Here is a 26,860-nt window from a genome sequence, read left to right as displayed (position 1 = left end):
GAGAGTGTTGAGTCATCCTTAAGGATAGGTTGTAGATCCTTGATAATGCGTTGGAGGGGTTTTAGTTGGTGGCTGAAGGTGACGGCTAGTGGCGTTCTGTTATTTTCTTTGTTAGGCCTGTCCTGTAGTAGGTGACTTCTGGGAACTCTTCTGGCTCTATCAATCTGTTTCTTCACTTCTGCAGGTGGGTATTGTAGTTGTAAGAATGCTTGATAGAGATCTTGTAGGTGTTTGTCTCTGTCTGAGGGGTTGGAGCAAATGCGGTTGTATCGCAGAGCTTGGCTGTAGACAATGGATCTTGTGGTGTGGTCAGGGTGAAAGCTGGAGGCATGTAGGTAGGAATAGCGGTCAGTAGGTTTCCGGTATAGGGTGGTGTTTATGTCACCATCGTTTATTAGCACTGTAGAGTCCAGGAAGTGGATCTCTTGTGTGGACTGGACCAGGCTGAGGTTGATGGTGGGATTCCTCAGACGTTCTTGTTAAACCCTGGATTTGTGCTGGAAATGGCCCACCTTGATTATCATACACATTGTAAGGAGAGTGATCACTTTACATAAGCTATTACCAGCAGGAGAGCGGGGTGGGGGGAGAGAAAACCTTTTGTAGTGATAATCACCCATTTTTTCATGGTTTGTGTGTATAAAAACATCTTCTGTATTTTCCACAGTATGCATCCGATGAAGTGAGCTGTAGCTCACGAAAGCTTATGCTCAAATAAATTGGTTAGTCTCTAAGGTGCCACAAGTACTCCTTTTCTTTCTGCTGTGCTAGTCTCTACTGATACATATTGGGGGTGGACAGGACAAGTGAATGTCAGGGAGCTGGTAATGGTTCTGTGATCATAGGTCTGATTTCACGCCAGCCTTGAGGGAGGTTAAGTGTCATCCGCAAACTTTATCAGGAGTGGAGTTTTCTTCCAGGTCATTGATAAACATGTTAACTAGTGCAGAGCAAAGAACAAGTCCGTGTGGGACCCCAGTTAATGACGACTCCCAGTTTACATTTACACTTTGAGACCTGTGAGTTAGGCAATTTTTAATCCATTTAATGTGTTCCATGTTGATTTTGTATCATTCTACTTTCTTAATCAAAGTTTTGTGTGGTGGTATGTCAAAGGCCTTACAGAAGTATATTATATCAACACTATTACCTTTATTCAAGCAAACCTGTAATCTCATAATAAAGAGATATCAAAATGTTTGACAGGATCTGTTTCCCATAAAGCCATGTTGACTAGTATTAATTATATAACTCTTTAATTTTTTTAATTAATTGAGACCCATATCAGCCATTCCATTGTTTTGCCCAGGATCAATGTCAGACTGGCAGGCCTGTAATTATCCACATTGTCCTGTTTACCCTTCTAAAATAGTGGCACAATATTAGCTTTCTTCTGGAACTTCCTCAGTGATCCAAGACTTATTAAAAATCATCTAGAGAGTTCTTCAGCCTACTTTTTTAAAACTCTTGGGTGCAAGTCATCTGGACCTGCTGATTTAAAAATGTCTAACTTTAGTAGCTGCTGTTTAACATCCCCCTGAGTTACTGGTGAAATTGAAAGTATTTCATCATCATATGATACGCTTTCATCATCTGTTTTTACCCCCAAACACAGAGCAGAAAAAATTATTGAACACTTCTGCCTTTTCTGCATTATTATTAACAATTCTACAATTTCCATCCAGTAATAAACCAATATCATTGCTAGGTTCTATTTGTTGCTAAATCTCTTCCTTATTGTACCAAACTCTGCTGGCCACAAGTTCTCTTGTGTCCTTTTACCTATCAATTTACTACAATTATTAGCTTCTGATTTATATTCATTACTATCAACTTTTCCTTTCTTCCATTTTGTGTGTATGTGTTTATATATAATATAATAAATATAATTGATATATTTGTGATGAATTGGATCACAGAAACCCCCTGGGGGTTGCCAACTGATGTGCCAAGACTACTTCTGCTCCTGCTTTCCTGCCCTCTCAGCTTAGGACTTCAGTGCCCTGCCTGGTTTGAGCAGACCCGCTAGCCTGCCGCAAACCCAGACTTAGGTCTGAACCATGTCCCCAACAGCTGTAGGCTTAACTGAAAGCAACTTAAGGAAGTGTTCCTATCCTTGACACTCAGATGCCCAACTCCCAATGGGGTCCAAACCCTAAATAAATCAGTTTTACCCTGTATAAAGCTTATACAAGGTAAACTCATAAATTGTACGCCCTCTATAACACTGACAGAGAGATATGCACAGCTGTTTTCCCCCTCCCCCGGCAGGTATTAATACATACTCTGGGTTAATTAATAAGTAAAAAGTGATTTTATTAAATACAGAAAGTAGGATTTAAGTGGTTCCAAGTAGTAACAGACAGAACAAAGTGAATTACCAAGCAAAATAAAATAGAACGTGCAAGTCTATGTCTAATCAAACTGAATAAAGATAAAACCTCACCAGTTCCAGTAAGCTTTCTTTTACAGACTAGTCTCCTTCTAGTCGGGGTCCAGCAAACACTCACACCCCCTGTAGTTACTGTCCTTTGTTCCAGTTTCTTTCAGGTATCCTTGGTGGTGGAGAGGCTCTCTCTTTAGCCATCTGAAGACAAAATGGAGGGGTTTCCCATGGGCTTAAATAGACTCTCTCTTGTGGGTGGAGACCCCCTCCTCTCTCCTATGCAAAGTTCAGCTCCAAGATGGAGTTTTGGAGTCACATGGGCAAGTCACATGTCCATGCATGACTCAGAACTACAGGTAGCAGCCGTGGCTCACATGCTACCTTGAACGTCCTCAAGTAGACTTCTTATATGGATTGAAGCATTCGAAGATCCATTGTTCCTGAAGCAGCTTCTTGATTGGACACTTAACTTAGCAAATTTCTTTCTAAAGAAGCTGACCAAATGCCTTACAAAGCTTACTTAGAAATCAAGCAAGAATACAGCCAATATTCATAACTTCAAGTACAAAAATGATACATACATACAAATAGGAGGAATGTATTCAGTAGATCAAAACCTTTACAGAGATATGTTACATGGCATATGTTGCGTAAAACATATTCCAGTTATGTCATATATACATTCATAAGCATATTTCCATAAAGACTTATGGGAGAACCGTCACACCCTCCTCCTGAACTTACTGCCAGAGACTTGGACACTGTCCGTGACAGAGGCAGTACATGTAAAATCTCCATTTGTCTTTGATCACACTCCTTTTCAGTACCTTTAAACCATATGATGTCATTCATAAGTGTTCTAGCCAGTTTTGGGGTTCCTGGAGCCCGGATGCCTGAACACAAGTTGGGGTGTAGTATTGCTAACAGTATGCAGACAGCAATATCTGTTAAAGTTTAGGTGTCTTGGCATTTAGCCACCAATGCCATGAGGCAGTGTGCCTCAGTTTCCCTCTCTACACAGCAGCAAGGGCATGTTATGCTTTTGCTGCTGTGCCAAGCTTCCAGTCTGTTTACAGGTATAGGCTGAAAAGTAACATACTTGTGGAGCTGTCTTGTCACCATCCCCAGCATGTACAACAATTTCTTCCACAAATCAGGTATGTCCCACATCTTTAAAGGGTTAAACACTAGTATTAACTTCTTTTTGTCTTGACCCATAGATGAAATAGTAAAAGACACAAGATTAACAGCAAATCTACGGTGGACAGGCTATGTTCACACGATTTAGTTTGTTTAGTGTCTACTGTATTTTCCCAGTTCTTTGTGCCCCCTGGTAGGCACTCTGATGCAGACTCTTCTGCCTCTTTGGAGAAGGCTTTCAATTCAGGCAGGTGTTTGGGGCTTTGGCAAGGAAAGGGTGTGCTGCAACCATGCCTGCCCTCGGCCCCTCCCTCTGGAATTTCTCTGGGCTGCACCCCACTCCCTTGCGAAGTTTCACCCATGCAGAGATTTTCCCCCTCCTGTCTTGGAGAGACAATTTTATCTCTTACAAGTGTACCAAGAACAACATCTTTCAATGGAGTGCCTTGGATTGGTAAAACGCCTTTGGACACCCCATTTTCTGTTCTCAAAAGGTCAGCTGGATGGACGCCCCCCTTCCAGGAGATCTGACCCTCAGTTTTCCCTTAAAACCTGATCCACAGGAGAGCGGTCTGGCTTTTAAATGCAGACTTTTCACCCTCCTCCTGGAAAAGATCCTCCCTACAAAAGATGGGTGGACTCTCCAGCCCGCCTCACCTTCCGTCTGGGCTTCCCTCTCTGGGCTCCCCTCTGGGTCAGACACTCCTGTGTCCCCAAAAAGGGAAGGTGACCCTGGTCCAGCTGTGGGCTCACAGCTACCAGCTATGACAGACCCTTCACTGGCCAGCAAAATTCTCCCCTTTTCACTCAGGTTGGGCTTGCTTCCTGCTACAGAGTCCTTGGGGTCTGTTCCCACCACAGCAGTTACCAGAACCCCAAATTCCACCTTTGGGACACGTCTCTGTGCACCCAAGGGCAGGCCCTGCCCCCTGCTGACCTGCAACTTCCTGGCAGTCAGCTGCTGGGGTGGCCCCCCTGTTACAAGGTGGTACATTCCCCTCCCCTGGGGAGATGATCACGGGATAGGAGCTGGCTTCATCCAGCCCCTCCCTCTGGAACTTGCCTTGAACCCCGGGGCTACAGGAACCGGCTACAACAATCCCTGCCTCCAAAGCTGCATTCTTTACCGCTACATAGGAATCTAAGAGACACTCTGCTATTCCCCCAGCAGTCCATGTGACTTTACTGCCCCGCCTCACCCTCCCTCCCACCAGGGCTTTTAGCACAAGAGTCCTTCTCACTGCTGACCAACCCTGGGACAGATTCTGCCACATTAAAGAAATCATTCCCCAGTAGAAATGGCGCAAAATTGTGTGCCACCGTTGCAACAGTCAGCTCAGCCTGCAAATCCTCAGTTTGCATGTGTACTTTAGCTAAAGGTGCAAGGACTTTGTTACCTCCCACCAATTCTAATTCTGCCATTTTACCTGGCAGCAAATCCTCCTCCTGGATCAGGTCCCTCCTGACCACAGAAATCTCAGCACCTGTGTCCCTTAATCCAAGAAGCACTTCACCATTGATTTTAACAGCATCCATATGCTCATTGCTTGGTTGTGTGAAAGCAAGTTTTACAAATCCTGTGTGGAAAGAGGCCTCAGTCTGGCTCTGAGAAGTAGCAGCTTCATGTGTTACTTGCTGCCAGTTCCCACTCAGCCAGGGACACTTATTCCTCAGGTGCTCAGTGGACTTACAATGGTAGCACCTCTTGGGCTCCTCTGCATGTACAGGAGACTTGGGACGAGTAACAGGGAAATGGGGAGGTGAACGCCCAGCCTCCTTTTTCCCAGGGGTAAAATGGTGGTTCTGCTTTCCCCCAACCCAGTCCCCCTCGGCCAGTGGTTTGTGTTTAATGGCAGCTTGCGCTTGCTCATAGGAGTCTGCAAACCCAGCTAATTCACCCACTGCATCCGCCTTTTTGTCCCACAAATACTGTTTTACATCATCACTGCACATATTTAGGAACTGTTCCTGAGTAACCAAATCACACATTCCTTCAAAGCTTGTAACACCTTTCCCCCTCACCCACTTATCTATCATATTTCTCATTTCATTTACATTAGCCACATTACTCATTCCAGATCCCCTCTTAAGACTCCTGAATTTAACCCTGTAGGTTTCAGAACCAGTTCCTTAAATTTACCATAGTTTGAAGCATCATCAATAGGCATCTTATTGAATATGTCCAGAGCTCTGCCAGCCAATTTTGCTATCAATGTGGTCATCTTTCGGTCTTCACGGATTGCACAGAGGGTGCACAGTCTCTCAAAGGTGATGAAATATTCAGCAGTATTGCTGGATTCATCATACTGGGGATACAGTCGCTCCCATTTGTGGATTTTTTGGGACATGGAGCCAGCAGCTGAAGGGTTTTGTCTCTTCAACTCCATAACAGCCAGTTCATGCTTCTGGGCCTCCCTAGCTCTCTTGTGGGCAGCCTCCTCCCTGGCTGTTTCTGCCTCCATAGCTCTCTTGTGGGCAGCCTCTTCTGCCTCCGTAGCTCTCTTGTGGGCAGCTTCCTCCCTGGCTGTTTCTGCCTCCACAGCTCTCTTGTGGGCAGCCTCTTCTGCCTCCGTAGCTCTCTTGTGGGCAGCTTCCTCCCTGGCTGTTTCTGCCTCCACAGCTCTCTTGTGGGCAGTCTCCTCTGCATTGATTTCTAATTGTCTTAATTCCATCCATCTCTTGTGTTCATTTTCTTTCTCTTTTGCTTCCAGTCGAGCCAGCTCTAGTTTATTAGCTGCTTCACTGGTAGTCATTTTCCTGCGTTCTTGTGCTGGGCCACACCCCCTCTGCAGTTCACTGAAACTGGGATGCACTCATCTCAGGGGCTTCTTAGTTAACAGAGACTTTCCCAGCGCCCAGTGTTCAGACTTTCTGGGTAATTTGCAACCTGTGCAGTTCTAGCTTCCTCTGATCTTCATTCTTACTTATTTTGCTTCCTTTACTGTCCTTATTTCCCTTACCTGAAATAAGCAAACAGAAAATAACAAACCAGTAACCACTTTGTCTGTTCTCCAGCCACCACACTTAAAACTCACTTAAAATCACTACCAGTATCTCAAAGCAATCAGCTGTGCACAGACCCTCCTCGACTACGCCACTGTGATGGGTTGGATCACAGAAACCCCCTGGGGGTTGTCAACTGAAGTGCAAAGACTACTTCTGCTCCTGCTTTCCTGCCCTCTCAGCTTAGGACTTCAGTGCCCTGCCTGGTTTGAGCAGACCCGCTAGCCTGCCGCAAACCCAGACTTAGGTCTGAACCATGTCCCCAACAGCTGTAGGCTTAACTGAAAGCAACTTAAGGAAGTGTTCCTATCCTTGAAACTCAGATGCCCAACTCCCAATGGGGTCCAAACCCTAAATAAATCAGTTTTACCCTGTATAAAGCTTATACAAGGTAAACTCATAAATTGTAGGCCCTCTGTAACACTGACAGAGAGATATGCACAGCTGTTTTCCCCCTCCCCCGGCAGGTATTAATACATACTCTGGGTTAATTAATAAGTAAAAAGTGATTTTATTAAATACAGAAAGTAGGATTTAAGTGGTTCCAAGTAGTAACAGACAGAACAAAGTGAATTACCAAGCAAAATAAAATAGAACATGCAAGTCTATGTCTAATCAAACTGAATAAAGATAAAACCTCACCAGTTCCAGTAAGCTTTCTTTTACAGACTTGTCTCCTTCTAGTCGGGGTCCAGCAGTCACTCACACCTCCTGTAGTTACTGTCCTTTGTTCCAGTTTCTTTCAGGTATCCTTGGGGGTGGAGAGGCTTTCTCTTTAGCCATCTGAAGACAAAATGGAGGGATCTCCCATGTGATTAAATAGACTTTCTCTTGTGGGTGGAGACCCCCTCCTCGCTCCTATGCAAAGTTCAGCTCCAAGATGGAGATTTGGAGTCACATGGGCAAGTCACATGTCCATGCATGACTCAGAACTACAGGCAGCAGCCATGGTTCACATGCTATCTTCAACGTCCTCAAGTAGACTTCTTATATGGATTGAAGCATTCGAAGATCCATTGTTCCTGAAGTGCTTCTTGATTGGACACTTAACTTAGCAAATTTCTTTCTAAAGAAGCTGACCAAATGCCTTACAAAGCTTACTTAGAAATCAAGCAAGAATACAGCCAATATTCTTAACTTCAAGTACAAAAATGATACATGCAGACAAATAGGAGAAATGTATTCAGTAGATCATAACCTTTACAGAGATATGTTACATGGTATATGTAGCATAAAAAAACATATTTCTGTTATGTCATATACGCATTCATAAGCATATTTCCATAAAGCCTTATGGGGGGGCACCGTCACAATATTTATTTCATTTCCCTTCTAAACCAGATTTGTTTGTTGCTTTTTTAACCATTATAGGCTTCTTTCACAATTGTGGCACTCTGGGCTTCGAATAGAATGTTCTTAAACAGTTACACATTATCATTCTCACTTTTCTTTTAAAATTCTTTCTCCCAGTTGACTTGGCTCATATTTGTTTTCAGCTTTGTGAAATTGGCCCTTTTAAAGCACAAAGCATATATATTACTGGTTTGCACTTTATTCTGTTTGAACATAAATGTGTTCAAGCCATGATCATCTGTACCTAAGCTACCACTAATTTTTAGTTCTGTGGTTTCTTTATCTGTTAAGAGGAAGTCTAATACAGGAGAATTCCATGTTGGATGCCACACTTTTTGAGTTCATAGAATCATAGACTATCAGGGTTGGAAGGGACCTCAGGAGGTCATCTAGTCCAACCCCATGCTCAAAGCAGGACCAATCCCCCCCCAGTTTTTGCCCCAGATCCCTAAATGGCCCCCTCAAGGATTTAACTCACAACCCTGGGTTTAGCAGGCCAATGCTCAAACCACTGAGCTATCCGTCCCCCCCCAAGTTAATAAACTGCCGTCTATAATATTCAGAAATTCCAAGGACATTTTAATACTAGCAGCATGAGATCTGCAGCACGTCACTTGGATTGAAGTCCCACAGCTCTTTTTCCTATACGTGATAGATGGATACTTAAGGAGCAGGTCACCCTGTTCTCTGGTGTGATTTGGTGTTCTGTACCAGACACCAGCAGGTGCCTCATCTTGTGCTGTATCTATTAGGACACTGACCATAAGCATTCAAGATCATTTTCCTCTGAGTTGTCAGTGACTTGGAAACAGATAATGTTGTTTTTGACAGAGTGTCACTCCTCCTCTCCTTTTACCAGCTGATGTTTCCCATATAGGTTATAACCAGTGATTTTAACATTCCAATCATGGAAATCTTCCCACGAGGTTTCAGTAATACCAACGAGGTCAAATTCCAATTCCTGTTGATATGGTGGCTCATCACTGTTCTGCCACCTCCTCTGTCTTTCTCTTATTTTCTGCCCTGCTGCTTCTCCCTCGTCTAAACTTACTGGAACACTTATAGTAAATCATTAGTAATGTTAACTGGAATTGAACTACTAAGGCATAAAATTGGTCCATTTTACTATCATCTGAGAGGGCCCAACCCTGCAAGGTGCAGAACAACCTCGATCCCCACTGACTTCAGAGGGAGGTTGCACACTCAGAACCTTTCAGCATCTGGCCTCTAAGAGCCCTCTTATTTTCTCCTTTCCCCCACTACCAATGCTTTGAACACAGTTCAGGAAACAATCCCTGACAGTGATCCAGCAGGAAGCACCAGCTCAGTTTACATCTGCTCAGCAGTGTAAAACTACCGCAGCTTCCCATCTTCAGGTTCTTTCCTGCCCTTGCACAAAATGCACCAAGTAGTAACATTTTGTAGTTTCCTATTTGTTAGAGATCTGACATCTTGCTGCTTATAACTGTGGACACAATGATTAAATAGTGGGTGAAAATGACCCTTAATTGCTGTAGTGTAGTTGCATGTGACAGCTAGTTTACTGAGCCTCCATATGAGCTAAGTCATGCATAATGCAGGAGAATACTTCCTTTTCTGAATATCAAATGAAATCTCAAATGTAAACAGTGGGGGGAAAATCCTGTAGTTCTCAGGGGGCTAAGGAATTCATTTCAGCAAGACCAGTTGAAGCTCTTGTAACCAGCATAATTAAAGAGGAAATAGGCTAACAGCATCCAATTTGACAAGAAAAACAAGGTTTCTTCAAATCAAACCTAAATCCTTTTAAAACTTAACTCCATCTAGAATTGTGCAGAGTTAATGCATTAGGAATGACACAGCTATAAACGGGTGTCACTGCATCAAGGGTTAGATTTTGCAATAAAATAGAATACAGTTGTCCTAGAGATAACCTGGAAAAAACATAATTGCACATTGACTACTAAATGTAACAATGCCTCACCAACTGCAACATTCCAATGCTATCCGACTTTGTTGTGGGTGCCTATACGTGGTTCTTGCACTTATTCTGTCTGCTCCAGTTGCAGGCTCTGATAAACTATTCTCTGTCTACTGCTACAAATATTGTCACAGTGACTCATTAACACCGTATGTTTGTAATGCTTATCATGTGAACTGAAAGAGAATTTCATAGAATAGGTGACTCTCCTTCACATTATTACTACTGCTCATGTCTATGCTTCTACTCCAAATAGTTAAGTGTTCCACCTTTGCCCATGATCTTCTGTTCTATATTCAAAGTTAGACCAGTTTAAATAAAGCTGTAATTTGAAAATGATTTCAATAAACTGGTGCAAAACATAGTGTGGACACTCGACTTAAACCAGATTTATATTGATTTACCTTAAATCGATTCCTTACCAAATTAAGATAAAGCAATATAAACCAGATCTAAATTGGATTAAGAATGTCCACATTGTGTTTTGTACCAAGTAAATTAAGTGGGTAAAAAAAAAAAATCACAATTTTCATTAAACCAGTGTAACACTGACTATAGACAAGGGGCCTCATATTTGTTAATTACTATGTGCCTCTCTAATGTGGGATGGGATTTCTGGATACGTCTTTATAAAAGAATACAAGGCAGATCTTCTGCTGGTGTAAATTGTCCATTAACTTTCATGGAACAATGATAATAATTTACAATAGCTAAGGATCTGCCCCGATATAACTTGCATTAGAGGGGAAGGGGTAAAGCTGGATATAAGAGACAAGGTCTGAGGTGTACTCCAGGGCAGATTTGTGGCAGGTCTTGAGACGGGGAAACAAATTTTGTTATAAGAGAATAACGGACAACAAAATGATCATAGGAATCCAGAAAAGTAGGTTCCAAAATGCAAAACTGCCTGTGTTCCTCTTCAATACACAAACCACAGATCTGAGGTTTACACTAATAACTTATGACCTGCGTGTAGCAAATCTCCTTTAAGAATCTTTTATTCTTTCCTATCAATCATACTCTAATTTCTTATATTAAGGAGATATTGTAACCTATTATTTTACAGGAAAATGAAAGAAGATCGCTGATCTTATTTATGCTTTATATAAAAAAATTGCATTTCCCAAGATTTTGTATTAAAACAATTTGTCAGCTATATTTTATATATATTTTGTGTGTGTGTGAGAGAGAGAAAATGTACACACACACACACATATATATAAATAAAAAAATCCTGTTTTCTTCCCCCTTCCCAGAATGTACTGACTGAAATCATGCCACAAACATGCTGCACAAAAGAAAACAAATCAGCCTAGCATCAATATTGCCACAGGACTAACGGAAGTCACTCATTCTCCCATAAGGAGAAGGGTCAGAACAACAGATGTACAGCATGTACAATGCACAATGACCTTCAACTGTCAAAAACCTTCTTCAGAAGCATTTCATTTATTGAAAATAAAATAACTGCAATACTCACCACTGAAAAACAGGCCATTCTTATTTAGATACCAAACTACAGAGTTAGGTGCCTAACTTTAGGCTTCCCTGTTTGAACATTTGGGCCTAAACTGGCAAAGACAGTTGTGTAAACAGTGCACAACACTGCAGAAAACTTGTTTGCCTAAAAAAGTTTGGGACACTTTGGATCTTACAATCCTTTGTCAGTTATATCTCTGGCTACAGAACAGTATTGAGTTTAAACTGTAAAGTGAAACATCGAATATTTTTATAATTATGGATCATTTCAATCCAGAAATAGATCAAACAAACTTCTTTTTCTTTTGGGTGGGCAGGCCATGCCTCTCCCCACTCTCTGTGCCCAACAGCTCACCGTTTCTTTTCTGCTTAACTGCATGGCAGACTTCCAGATGAGAAGCTGGATGTGAATCAGCTGCAATGGCATTTGGAATCATGGCACCAAAAATGTTGGAGGCTGAAGTCCCCAGAAACCCTGGTGCAGCTGTGCTCCTTGCTATTACAAGGCAGCTCAATTGCAGTCATGTGCTTTGATTTCTTTTTGGCCCACTGTGTCCGCTCTTTTGAAAAGATAATTGCTTCTATTCTCAACTTGCATCAGAGCACAATTCTATTTTATTCTTTTCTGTCCAGGTTTTTGTGGCACACTCCTCACTGTATAATATCTAAGCACACTAGTAATTTTATTTACAATATAGTTTAGTAAGTGCTCTGTTCCCTAAAAGGAAATACAAACAGTGTGCCAGATCCTCTGCTGCATCTGAGGAGTTCTCAGCTTTGTGCTTCCTTATTCCTGTGTGCTCTGAGCCAGGTTGGTTCCCTGGGATGTGCTAAGTTACACCAGTTGCCAAGACATTATGGCAACTGGCACTTGCCAGGGCATAAGGACAATTCCTGCAAGCCAGCTAAACCAGCTGTAGGGCAGCTATTCAGCAGCCGAGTGGGGCAAAGCTCCCCTAATGCAGCCCAAGAACATACAAAGTTCATAACAACTAAGTTTATATCCAAAATCTTTGTGGGATGATTGTATATCCTTAAGTATTTATTAGTGGCAAATACAATCTGGCATTGGCTATGATATTTGCGATGTAGATCTTTTCTACAGCTCGTAAGTGCTTTACTGTTATTTATTTAGACATGAAGAACACTATTTTACATGGTCTCTGTCCTTAGGCACTTATAATCTAAAGAGGCAAAACACATATGAAAGACAAGGAAAAGCTTTATTTACAGTATTGAATCAAGATTTGAAAAGAATCACCCATTATTCAGTGTGTCCAGATATCATTTGGAGTAATATGTTTATCCTGTATAAAGTATCTTAAAAGGGATACTTAAGCAGTCTAAGTACAAAGTTAAGTTTTTATTGAGGGGGGGGCGATATCAATAATGAATCTAGTTATTAAAACACTGAAACATGGAAATGGAAACATTGCCCTTGAGCTTTTTCAACCCAAACACAACACTGTGCTAAAAATATGAAACATAAATGATTATAAATAAGCCCATCTAGTTTCATTGTCCATGATGAGTGAAATGCAAAAAATAAACATAATAAATGGCAAAAATAAATGATTTTTATAATTCTTTCATTTTTAATGAGTGTTTGCAGTAATTTAGACAAGCGATATTATGCTATATATGCAAATGTATTACTTGAATCTTATCAGTGTTCCTTCAACCTTCAAATCATTTAAATACCATTAAAAATATAACTCACATAAAACAAATTAAGAATTTTTTCACTTTCTGTTAGCACAGTTCAGAATGTCAGAAAAATCTGTGGCCTAGAAAATGAAACATCAAAACACCATATTTTATATTGCACTGAGTATTACTGTCTAAACTTACAGGATGTAGGTGATTATTCCCAAAGACCACATGTCCACCTCTGGGCCATAGGCACATCCGCGTAGAATCTCTGGTGCTGCAGATGATAAAAACATTGTCACTAAAACAAAAGTTTAATGCAGAAATAAATACTACTAATAAAGGTCAGGAATTTCAAACATGTCTGACTTCTTAACTCAGAATGTAATTGCAATGTGTCCTCTTCAAGTACTGTAGAACAAATAGGGCCTGACTTTGAAAGTCTTTACTTAGGTAAAACTCCCAGTAGCTTGAGTTTTACTGACTACGTGGCATTTGTATTTTTTTAATAGTTCCAGTAATTCTGAAGTCAAGTTGTCGCTAAAATTAAGGCTGAAACCCACTCTCCATTACAAGTCCTTTGTCTGACCCCATCTATGTCTCTCCCTGCCCAAATCTATTTGTTTTAGATTTTCTCATGTTCAGCCTCTCATGGGAGGAATAGGGTGCTGTTCGCTAAAGACTGACACTCTTGGGCGTGGAAAGCTGCAAGAAGGATCACTCCAGAGTCAAGGACTTGAAAAAGCCCTATCCTATTGCCCAACTCAAGGAGTTCAACCCTGGGAACAGACAGCAAGAGCATTCCAGTCAATTGCAATTGCCACAGTAGGGCACCAGGGAGAGGCAGTATCTGAGGAGACTCACAATTCTGAAATGGCAAAGAGGAGCCATTATTCACCAGAGGAGCTCAACCCATGGATGATGCTGAAGAACAGCCAAGAGCATGATGTGTGCTTCATGTAAGATATGCACTTGCTGCCTATGCTTGATATGAGATACATACTCCTGCTGTTATGCACACACCTGCGTGCACACGATATACGCCATGACATGCCTCCTTGAAAATACCCCTCTGTTCCCCACAACTTTCAAAGGTCTTGTATTTTCCCCACTCCCTGACAAGTTTCTGACCAGCCCTGTCAGCTGTTGTATTCCCCTGAACACCATTATCAGAAGCCTCTGACTCTGCCAGCTGCCAACCAGCCATATCTTCCTGAGGCAAAGTAGCCTAATATCAGCAGGGGGAGCCAAATCTCACAGTGAAGTAGAGGAATACAACACTTGACATGATGCACCCATCCCTTTCCCTCATCCCTTGGCCACACCAAATTTCAATTTGTCCTCTTCTGAATACGCACTACAATATTGTCCTTCATGAGGCCTATGGGCTGGAATAGTCACTACTGGCTCTCCTACAAGGGAACTCCCAGTTAATGGATTTGCAAGAGCAAGAAGATAGTGAAGTCTCTCTGGGTTCATTCCAACCGTCCCTTATTCATCCCTCCTCCTCCCACCCCAGGGGGTGAAGGGGATAGATTCCCCCCGGGACTACTGCTACATTCACAGCCTCCTGCACAACTGGGTTTACATGGCACAGAAGGCTTTGTGAAGACCCTCTGAACTTGGATGAATTTAATCGATAGTGCTATTATAGCATACTTTTTAAAAAATACCATTTGCCTGCTAGACACGTTAGAGAACAGCTAACATACAGACTTTATATGTTATATTTATGAAAAGCTGAAAGTCATCCTTTGTAGTTTGTATAATTTTTATGTAAACTGTCATTTTGATTCTCCCATGGAGGCAAACCAATATCCTCCTGCAGACAAGATGCACACGTGCAGTAAGACTTTCTGCAAAGCTATATCAATTAAAACATAGAACATAAGAACGGCCACACTGGGTCAGACCAAAAGTCCATCCAGCCCAGTATCCTGTCTACCAACAGTGGCCAATGCAGCTCCCCCAGAGGGAGTGAACCTAACAGGTAATGATCAAGTGATCTCTCTCCCACCATCCATCTCCGCCCTCTGACAAACAGAAGCTAGGGACACCATTCCTTACCCATCCTGGCTAATAGCCACACCACTCATGATTTTATATACCTCTATCATAAGTAGTGTGGAGAAAGTGAATAGGGAAAAGTTATTTACTTGTTCCCATAATATAAGAACTAGGAGTCACCAAATGAAATTAATGGGTAGCAGGTTTAAAACAAATAAAAGGAAGAAGTTCTTCTTCACTCAGTGCACAGTCAACCTGTGAAACTCCTTGCCTGACGAGGTTGTGAAGGCTAGGACTATAACAAGGTTTAAAAGAGAACTGGATAAATTCATGGAGGTTAAGTCCATTAATGGCTATTAGCCAGGATGGGTGAGGAATGGTGTCCCTAGCCTCTGTTTGTCAGAGGATGGAGATGGATGACAGGAGAGAGATCACTTGATCATTACCTATTAGGTTCACTCCCTCTGGGGCACCCGGCATTGGCCACTGTCGGTAGACAGGATACTGGGCTGGATGGACCTTTGGTCTGACCCACTATGGCCATTCTTATGTTCTTATGTTATTCTTACATTTTAATTGATATAGTTTTGCAAATATGGAGGCTGAATCACCAAGACATCCTGAATAGCAAAACGCTCATGGCACTTACTTTGGGCTAAGAGAGGAGGAGGAAGAGAAGAACAAACATACAAACACATATCTTATATAACTCATATCAGAACCAAATGCCAGATACACACTAAGCCCATCTCTACGTGGGATTACTTAGGAAAGTAAAGGAGAGTCAGCTAAAGGTATGAGGTCAACACACACAAATTAAAGCATGTTAAACCCCTGTGTGGCTGCTCTTATTCAGGAATAATGTGGCTTTGGTTCTCTGTAATTAATCCTTCTTTGAATCCTCCAAAAACTGTACTTTTGCCAGGGTAATTTGTTTTGTTTTGTTTGGTGGGGCTGGAATCAGGTATAATGGCAAAAGCCTAGTTTTGCTGGTATTAGCTGCATCACAAGGAATGCTTTGCTGTTTCCGTATACCACTTTAGCATTACCACTTTAGCACCCTGGTGCAGACCTGACCTAACTTGTCTTGTCCCGGCCCCAGAAAGATGCACTATTTTTCCTCCTCTCTCTTGGGCTCTATGGAACTTCAGGAAATTCAGTACTAGGAGTTTCAATAACATTTACCCAACTCTTCTAACTTCATTGTGACTATCAGGGATTATTCTTACTTTCTCTCCAAAGAGCTATTATGGCTGGGGTGGGGTTGGGATGAGCTCCCAACACCTATAAAATGTTTATAAAAGGCCGATGTCTAGGATGGCCTCTGACAGCCAAACTCCCCATCACTTGTCTTCTTGTGGCGCAGATGTTTTCATTAAAAGTGTGGTGTATGAAAGACAGGCACCTGGTGCCTTTAAAATAACCAGACAGTTCAAGGTAGCCTACCTAGGAGAATGAAATCTCTGATCTCAAGCCCCCATCCATGGGTTAAATGAAGCCCAGCATTGGGCAGTGGTGACACCAGCACTGCCTGTTGATGGTCCACCAGGTTTATGGCAAAAAGGTGGGAAGAGAGTGGAAGCATGTACTTAGTCTAATTAGGGAAAGTTCTTCTCACCGTGGTGTGTGTCAAGGATGGCAACTGATACACTAGAGGCTGGTTATAAGGAAGAGTGAGGCTGGCCTGTTTGCCTCCTGCCAGGGACTACTGCTACTGATCTTTCTGCCCTCTGCCAAAGGTTCACCCACTTCAAGCCTGGCAGCCCTGGGCCAGTAGGATTTCTGGTAGCCAGTGTCTGAACTGCCCTCTAGAGGGTCAGAGGATCAGAGGTCAGAGTGAAGAATCAGACTAAAAGCAGTGACTTGCACAGCCAAAGACACCCCATATTTCAAAAGTGGCAACACTGTGTATATCCAGTCTGACATGTAAAGGTATGGAAGTCACTGATGTGATGGTAAGGAGAGGTTTCAATGTGATGGATGGGGAATGCAGCGAAGGGGTTGGCCTTAGGTTGTAAACACGCCTATGTAGGTGATGAAAGGGGGCATAACAAAGTGTGGGTGGCAGGGAGAGGAGAGCTGAGGAAGATGGTGTGCGCAGTTATTAGAGTAAGTGACAGACTGTTGGCTGTTAAAAATTAAAAGTGTGTCATGTTTCTGATATCAGTGTAGGCATCTCAGCCCAGACGTGATGAAGAGGAGAAGGAGACTTCCTATCAAGATCTGCAGGTGCTAGCAGACACAGCAGCCCCGAAGGAGCTGCTGGCTGTGCTGGGTGATCTGAATGCACACACAGGCAGAAACAAAAGAGGGAATGAAATGTGTTTAGAAAAATGCAGCCTAGGCACTATGAATGATGAAGGGAAAACATTACGTATTGCCAAACAACTTGATTCCAAAAGAGGGTGTGTCAGTTGGTTATGTACATCAGTGGTGGATACAAAAGCCATATGACGTTGGTGAGGAAATCTCAATGGAGTCGAGTTATGGGCTGCAAATCAATACCTACTGAGATGGTAGCACTGCAACACAAACCTCCCGTGGCAATGATTGCGGTAGAGTACTGGACAAGGAGGAACTAAGCTCAAAAGAAAGAGGATTTAAATACAGAAAGTTAAGAGAAGTGCAGCAGAGAAGTTTGTGCAAAAAGTACAGGATATGTGTCCAGAAACGGATTTGCCATCAGCTGACAAAGAGTAGAACCACCTCAAAAGAATGTTCATTGTGGAAGTGAAAGAGGTTTGTGGACAATGTAGATGGGGAAAACCAATAGCAAGAGAGAAGTAGCAGTGGACTGACAAAGTGCAAGCAGTGATCCAAAGCAAAAACAAACATACAAAAAACAGAGCATCAAGAAAAAGAAATGAATCCATTGCTGGAAATAAAAACAAATACAAAGAAGCTGCCAAGTGGGAAGTGAAAAAGGTCAAATAAAGTGCCCTAGATGATCTGTATGCTGAGCTTGTAAATGACTCACAAGTGGCTGGCAAAAAGACATACTGCACTGCTAAAATGAGATACAAAGATGGGGAAGATGGTATTGCACATCATTTGTAAATGATGATCGGGGAGACTGCTAGTAACACCTGAACAAGGAAAGGAGAGGCGGAAACAATACTTTGGGAGTCTCTTAAATGAGGCAAATCCCTTTAGGATGGAGTTGCCAATATGTGATCCAAATGTGGTGCCTGAGGAGGAGGTGAGAAATGCAGTCCAGGAAATGAAGAACAGTAAGGCAGCAGGACCTGATGAAAGTCCCACGTGAGTGAAGTCCCACCTAGTGAAAGTCCCACGTGACAGAGGCATTACATGGATGAGCAGAGTGGTTACAGCCATATGGCAAGACAAGAGAATTCCCAAGGAGTGGTGCAAGTCTATCCTGATCCCAATACATAAGAAGACAAGCATCCATGAACGTGGAAACTATTGAGGAATAAAGCTCTTGTTGCATAGGATGAAGATATTGGAACGTATCCTGGATGCTAGGATTAGGAGACTGGTGGAACCCCTCCTTGAACAAGACAAGTGTGACTTTAAGAAAGGATGAAGAACCATGGATACCATGTTTATAATTCAACCCGGGATAAAGAAGTAGCTACAGTACCAACAGGAGAGCTTCTGGGCCTTTACAGACCTAGAAAAGGCATATGATAAAGTGGACAGAAGGAAGCTTACACCAGTGATGACGAAATATGGAGCGGCTGAGGATTTAATAACTATGGTGAATGCCCTATATATAGATTACCTAAAACAGTGATCCAAAAATATTTTGGAACAAGTCCCTTTGAAGTGAATGTTGGACTGCAGCAGAAGTCAGCTCTAAGTCTGCTGCTGTTTACACAGAGAAAAAGATTTCAAAATGAAAGTATTAGGGTGGAAGTCAAAGTACAATCTGTGGCTGACAAAATCCAGGAAGCACAACGTCACTGGTTCAGACACATGCAGAGGATGAATGAAGGGGACTTGATGATCATAGCATGGCAGGAGGTGATGGTAAGAAAGACTCCAAAGAAAGCTATCAAAGTGATGGACAAATTGCATCAAAGAATATTGTAAGCAGGTGGACCTTAGTGCTGCTTTGGACAGACAAAGATGGAGGATGCTTGCACGACAACCCAACCCTAATTGATGGGATAAGGGAAAAAAGAAAGGTTACTGGTCTGAAGCTTTGCTAGTCTGTTGGAGCAATTGTGGTATACAGTACAGAGCATGGGACCAGCAATACAGTGCTTGAAGTCTAATTCTGGGTCTGCAACCAATTCCCTCTGTAGCCTTGTGTACATTACCTAAACTTTCTCTCTTCCTTGATGTTTGTCCCCTAGGAACAGAACTGAGACCACTGGCTCAATTCACATAATGCACCAAAAAGATGGCCATCACTACATACCAGGGAAAGTAAAATGGGGATAACATTTCCTTTTTCCCACAGGAGTGTTGTGAGGGGAGTTAGGGGTTTGTACAGCACTCTGAAGATGTAAAGTGCCACGTAAATGCCAAATTCTACTGAACTGCTGTTGTCAGAAATTCACTTTGCAGAAACAATTAGCTGGGGATTCTAAATGGGTTGAAACAATGGGGAGTCCTTGTAGCACCTTAGAGACTAACAAATTTATTTGGGCATAAGCTTTCGTGGGCTAAAACCCACTTCTTGTTAGTCTCTAAGGTGCCACAAGGATTTCTCGTTGTTTTTGCTGATACAGACTAACATGGCTACCACTCTGAAATGGGTTGAGAAACTCCTTCCAGTTCCTGTTGACTCAGAGTTTTATATATGTTTAATGTTCCTTCCAAAATGAAAAATACAAAGAATTAGGTTTGAATCTGGGTGATGCTAAGGGCCCTCAATACCTCAGAGAGGCAATAAGCACACCAAGGATTGGATCCTTAATGACACACATAACTGCCACCCAGTCTCCTCTTCCCAATCACTGCTGCACAAACCTTCTGCTGTCTCCTTCCCTCTGCACATATATGCAGTATAAAGAGCTGAATCGTCACCACTTTGGAGGCTGCATTATGTGTTTGCTTCCTCTTCTTCACACAATCTTTTATAGTTACAAAAATGTAGGCATAAAAATGGCTTCAGACACTGAGCAATAACTACAGCTTTATGACATTTGCCGTTTACTAGCAATGATAGAAATTAGCATGGAGATTAATAATCAATACTCAAAATACAATTTTATGAGACTAAAGACACTAGGAATAGGTTTAATTCCAAGGGATGTTTAGTTCCTTTGTTTGCCTGATAAAGATACTGCACAAACAAACGTATGTATTACTTGCATCCTATCATCATTTACGTTACAAGCTAATAGAGTAATCTTGTTGCCTTCATCAATGTCTTCCCATTTCCTTTCGTTTCTATAGTAACAACCATCAGAAAGCATGGTCTGCAATACTGTAATGATTTGCTCTTTCTCTCCCTTTTCTTCTTTATGTTTATTCTCTCCAATCCACATTTACATTTTCATTAGCTAGTGACACTACTTCACAGGTATACAGATTTAACACTAAAAATAACCACTTCAAAGAGTTTGGATACATACAGAAGTTAACAGACAGGTTTACTCAGTGCTTCTTGTCTGATCGGGGCACCAAAGACTTTGTCTACACAGCATTTTGGAGTGAGCGGGGAGCAAGCCTCCCACCCTGGGTCAACAGACTTTCGCTGCTAGCGCTCTATAAACAGCTGTGTAGACAGAGATTTGAAGTTGCAGCCCAGGCTGGAGTTTTCGCTTTGAAGCCGCCCCCCCCCCCCCGAGCTGCAACTTCAAAGTGCTGTCTAAACAGTTATTTTTAGAGTGCTAGTGTGAGGACCAGCAGCTCGAGTCTGTCGACCAGGCTGAGAGGCTCACTCCTGTTTGTTCCAAAATACTGTGTAGACACACTCAAAACTGCTGTTAAGTTCAACTGAATACAGCCTATAGACCAAATCCTGCTCTGGAGTCATAGAGTTTAAAGCCAGAAGAGCCCATCAGATCATCTAGTCTGAACTGTATATCACATACCACCACCACCACCCAGCATCCACACACTAAAAACCTTTCCTGGTGATGGTCTGGAAGTCATCAATAGGCACGAAAGAGTTACACGTGGCCAGGGAGATAAAAGGCAATAAGAAGAGGTTCTTTAGGAGCAAGAGAAAGATGAAGGAAACTGTAGGTCCTCTTCATAGTGAGGAAGATGAGCTAATAACTGAAGGAATCAAGAAGGCTGAGGTGTTTAATGACTATTTTGCTTCAGTCTTCACTAAAATAGTTAATGGTGACAAGATACTCAACACAATTAATATCAACAATGGGGAAGGAATGAAAGCCAAAATAGGGAAAGAACAGGTTAAAAATATTTAGATAAATTAGATATATTCAAGTCAGGAGGGCCTGATGACATTCAACCTAGGAGACTTACGGAACTAGCTGAAGCAACCTCTGAACCATTAGTGATATCTTTGAGAGCTCACGGGGCTCCCAGAAGACTGGGGAAGGGAAAATATCGCACCTATCTTTAAAAAGGGAAACAAAGAGGACCCAGGAATTATAGACCTGTCAATCTAACTTCAATTCCTGGAAAGATACTGGAACAAATTATTAAACAATCAATTTGTAAGCAACTAGAGAATAATAGGATTATAAGAAGTAGCAAGCATGGACTTGTCAAGGACAAATCATGGCAAATCAACCTAACTTCCTTTTTTGACAGGGTTACTGGCCTAGTGGGTGGGGGGAAGAAATAGACATGATATATATCTTGGTTTTATTAAGGCTTTTGACACAGTCCTACATGACATTCTCATAAGCAAACTAGGGAAATGTGGTCTAGATGAAAATATAAGGTGGATGTACAACTAGTTGAAAGACCGTACTCAAAGAGTAGTTATCAATGGTTTACTGTCAAACTGGGAGGGTGTTATCTACTGGACTTCCACAGAGGTCTTTCCTGGGTCTGGCACTATTCAATATTTTCATTAATGACCTCGATAAGGGAGTGGAGGGTATGCTTATAAAATTTGCACATGACACCAAGCTGGAAGGGTCTGCAAGCACTTTGGAGGTCATGATCAGAATTCAAAACAACTCTGATAAATTGGAGAATTGGTCTGAAATCAGCAAGATGAAATCCAATAAAAACAAATGCACAATTCTTCACTTAGGAAGGAAAAATCAAATGCACAACTACAAAATGGGGCATAACTGGCTAGGCGATAGTACTGTTGAAAAGGATTGGGGGGTAATGGTGGATCAGAGATTGAATATGTGTCAACGATGTGATGCAATTATGAAAAAGGATAACATTCTGGGTTGTAGTAACATATATGTTGTATGTAAGATATCCTGCTTTGCTCAGCACTGGTGAGGCCTCCGCTGGAGTACTGTGTCCAGTTCTGGGCGCCACACTTTAGGAAAGATGTGGACAAATGGGAGAGAGTCCAGAGAAGAGCAACAAAAATGATAAAAGGCTTGGAAAACCTGACCTCTGAGGAAAGAATAAAAAAAAAAGTGGGCACGTGTAGTCTTGAGAAAAGAAGACTGGGGGGAGACCTGATAACAGTCTTCAAATATGTTAAGGGCTGTTATAAAAAGGATGGTGATAGATTTTTTTCCATGTCAACTGAAAAGTAGGACAAGAAGTAATCGGCTTAATCTGAAGAAAGGGAGATTTAGGTTAGAAGGTAGGAAAAGCTTTCTAACTCTAAGGACAGTTTAGCTTTGGAGTAGACTTGCAAGGGAGGTTATGGAATCCCCATCATTGAATGTTTTTAAGAACAGGTTAGACAAACACCTGTCAGGGATGGTCTAGGTTTACTGAGTCCTGCCTCAGTGTAGGGAGCTGGACTTGATGACTTCTTGAGGTCCTTTCCAGCCCTACATTTCTATGAGTCTATGATTACTATTATTTATTATTTGTATTGCAATAGTGTCTGGGAGCCCCAGTCTGGACCAATTCCCCCTGGTGGTAGGTGCTGTACAAACACAGAATGAAAAGACAGTCCCTGCTCCAAAGAGCTTAAATCTAAGTAATGTATTGAGGAACACCTTGCTGCCCTAAGGAGCCATTTGTACCCTCAACTTGCATATGCTGCTGACTACAGCATATGTACCAGCTACCTGCAGGGCTGAATATAGCCTAGCACTAGACCATGAAAATGCTTCATAACCAGCAGGCCCTGCTCGCTTGAGACTTTAGGGCCTCATCCTGCAAGGTCCTTAGCAGCCTCAACCTCTACTGACTTCAGTGGGAGTTAAAGATTCTCAGCACCTTACAGGATTGGGACCTCAGTGAGGCTCCAGTGTGGTAGCTAGATGTCGGCAGCAGGCATAGTGGCATCTCCCCTGCCTGGAAGCTGGGGACAGGCGTGATCTGCTGTGTTATTGGCAGTATCTTTACCTACTGCAGGGGAGAGCAGACACACATTGGTAACTCTGTTCTCCTGCAGGGAAGGGGGAATGCATCTACTGTGGCATTTCTAATCCCCAACCCTTCAAGAGGGATAGTGGGGGTCAGCAGGGACATTTCTATTTCCTTTCTTCCTTGCCCTCCGCAAGGAGGAACAGGAAGCAGCATTTCTTTGACACCCATCAATTCCTCTCCTCTGTCCCCTAAATACAAGAAGTCACAGGGCTCAAGAAAAAGATCTTAAAACTCTGACTCCAACAATAAATTGAGTATTCTAACAGCAGGGTCTGGAACAGTTCAGTTCTTTATGCAGCAATGACCATCTTTGTGGTGCCCTCTATGAAATGAGCCAATGGTCTCAGTTGTGTTCCTAGCGGGCAAGTGCCGGCATCACAGTTTACCAGCTGTTATTGGATGCTCCCAGTGCATCTTGTTTACCAGCTGTTATTGGATGCTCCCAGTGCATCTTGTCTTCCAAGTGCTCAGTAGCTCTTTTCTCTTAACATTCGTCCCAGGAGTTAGCTAGGGCCTGATGGTAAGACTTACGGATGCTAACTGCTATGATTGCCTTTTTAAATTTTTTCCAAGATTGGTAACACATTTGCTTTTTCTTTAATTGAAGAGTTTTGCTCCCATATACTGGTGCAAGGATGGCTTTGTATTTTGTCCTTTCTGCCTGTACACTGTGTGTTATCTGTGTTTGGGATGCAAGCCAGTTAAAAAGGTATGGTTACACTTTTCTATTACATATTAAGCATATGGAAATTACAGTCAGCTGTGTTCATTTTGTGGCTGACTTATTTTCTCCCCAAAGCACTGGGCATACTACATTCAGCACTTAATTATTCATGGACTATTAGCATTACAGTTTCCTGACTCAGATCAGGACCTCCTCTCCTACTCGGCAGCTTGGCAACCTATTTTTGTCTGAGTATGATTCTCTGTGACTTTCTGTTTAATTTTCAGCATCCATGCTTTTTCTTTATATTCGAGTTAGTCGTGCCTTCTGTTATTAAAAGCCTCAGGCTTGTGGTGTACGATGTGTTATGATTTATTTCCTTTTACTGAAATGCTGTGAAATCTAATATGAAAACCCACTACATACAATTTAAATATGTAACGTTACATTAAAAGCAGGTGTTGCCAGCAGTAATATATTATTTTCACATTATCGTTTGTATTATTGCAATGTCATTTTATAATTATGATTGACTATTTAAACAGTTTAATTAAACTCTACTTGCAAATGGTGTATTCAGTTTGGGCCTATTGCTGCAAAACTGAAGTCAACAGTAGCTTTGCCATTGACTTCTATGGATTCAAGATCAACCATCTGAAGAAAGGGCTTCTTCCATGCCAGAATCCATCTTTCCTCTGAATTCAGTAATTAGAGCTAAATTTTCAGACAATAGAGGCTGACTTCAGCAAAGGTAAAAATATAGGTGCATCTGTATTTGTACATGCAAATGAGTGATTATACATGAAATAACTGCTTGCATATGCAATTACTTGATTTGTATGCAAAAATATGGAGTAAACATTTTTCCATAGCCAAGTCAACTTTCACTTTTGGAAAATGTAGACTTTAGTGAAGAAAAAGGAAACATACCAGAACAATATAGCTAACACATGACTCATTTTATAAACTGCATGCTTAGTGCCCATGATTAATACAAGGTAAAACAGTGTCATTAAGACTCTTAAGAGAACTTTGGTCAAGGCCTGTCCAATATCATAACATAAAAACAACATAAATATTGAATAACCTAAATTGAATAACTACTGAAGCAATAAAAGTTGTAGCTGCTATGTATTATACTTCATGGGTTACAGTCAGAAGCCAAATGTTGCATCCAAAGTTACATGTACAATCGTGCACCTAATTTGTTCATGCGGTTATTATGACTGCACATGCATATTAGGTATTTATGAAAATAAATGGCCAGCTAGATGTTATTGTGCAGGCAAGCCCCCGGTTTGCATGCAATAATGCAGTACCTATGTATCCAAATCATGGATACAACTGCCTGAAAAAAATTGTGTCTTGCATGCCTCCCAGCCTTTAGAGCTGGGCAGCTGGAGAGCAGTGGCTGCTGGCAAGGAGCCCAGCTCTGGGGCAGAGTAGCCGCCCCAGCAGCAGCCCAGAAGTAAGGATGGCATGGTATGGTATTGCCACCCTTACTTCTGCTCTGCTGCCTACAGAGCTGGGCCCTCAGTCAGCAGCGAACACTCTCTGGCCGCTCAGCTCTGAAGACAGCAGCGGAGAAATAAGGATGGCATGGTATGGTATTGCGACCCTTGCTTTTGCACTGCTGCTGGCCAGGGGTGCTGCTTTCAGAGCTGGGTGCCTGGCCAACTGCCACCACTCTCCGGCCACCCAGCTCTGAAGGCAGCACAGAAGTAAAGGTGGCAATACTGCAACCCCCCTAAAAACCTTGTGACCCCCCTGCAACTCCCTTTCGGATCAGAACCCCCAATTTGAGAAATGCTGGTCTCCTCTGTGAAATCTGGATAAAAGCACACGAAAGACCAGATTTCACAAAGGGAGAGCAGATTTCACGGTCCGTGACGCAATTTTTTATTGCTGTGAATTTGGTAGGGCCCTATGTATAAGTGGAATATTATTGTATAATGTATTAATTTGTATTCCACATGAGAGTACTTTCATGTAAATTATGAAATTATATTAGAAAATGCACTGGAATATTGGTTCATGTGGCTTGGAACTATAGAGTATGTATGTTTTTGAAAAATTAACACTGATGCCAGCTTTTGAATTCTAGTTTTTGATTTAAGCTGTTCAGGGGCTTTGTCAATATTAAGAAACTTGCATTTGCCAAACACAGAAACTGGAAAATGTAAATAGTCTCTGAATCAAAGTCTAAGTCCAATATATAATAAGTAATAAAGGAACATACCACAGTACCCTGGAGTTCCACAAACTGTCTTCATGGTCACTTGATCTTCCACAATCTTGGAAAGCCCAAAATCAGCTGTCAAGATTTGTAGAAACATAAAATAAAAGTTTTATTGTCTGCTTGTAACTGTGTAAAGTGAGCATAGATTCAACAGGGGGAAGTACTTCACTTTTCTTTTTGAAAACACTACATTTAAGAAAAATCACTGTCATTTTAAGGAACAAATTAAAAGAAAAATTACTTCAAAAGAATTGCATGGAAACAAAATTATACAGAAGCAAAATTTGTGTTGATGGATTAAATCCTCTTGCTCTAAGCTCACCAAAATATTTTTAAAGTACAACTTGTACTTTTTAATTTAATTTTAATTTTTAAAGTACAACTTCATTCCTAAAGACAATGGAACATACAGTAGTCAGCAAGGAAGAGTCAGATGCAGAGTCAATCATGTACTCAGAACTTCTGATCAGAGCATGAAATACAAAATACTATGAATACAAAATAAATAAATAAAACAGAGAAGACGTTTAAAAACTGAAGAAGGTATATTTTATAAAATAGAGCACT

The 26,860-nt window shown here is 41.8% G+C and overlaps 1 protein-coding gene across 1 annotated transcript in view; it reads right to left on the bottom strand.

The window, feature by feature from the left end:
• Window positions 1-26,860, bottom strand: part of CAMK4 (calcium/calmodulin dependent protein kinase IV) — a 307,228-nt gene that overhangs the window by 22,872 nt on the left and 257,496 nt on the right. The window contains exons 7-8 of the mRNA XM_037901535.2: window positions 26,294-26,368; window positions 13,173-13,248 (exon numbers count right to left, since the gene is read on the bottom strand). Of these exons, the coding sequence (XP_037757463.1) occupies window positions 13,173-13,248; window positions 26,294-26,368 (151 nt within the window). The remainder of the gene's footprint in view (window positions 1-13,172; window positions 13,249-26,293; window positions 26,369-26,860) is intronic.

The sequence above is a fragment of the Chelonia mydas genome, chromosome 5, assembly GCF_015237465.2.
Source record: "Chelonia mydas isolate rCheMyd1 chromosome 5, rCheMyd1.pri.v2, whole genome shotgun sequence".
In the NCBI taxonomy this organism is placed as follows: Eukaryota; Metazoa; Chordata; order Testudines; family Cheloniidae; genus Chelonia; species Chelonia mydas.
Note: the sequence above shows the minus strand (reverse complement) of the source record. Positions and strands in the feature narration are given on the sequence as shown.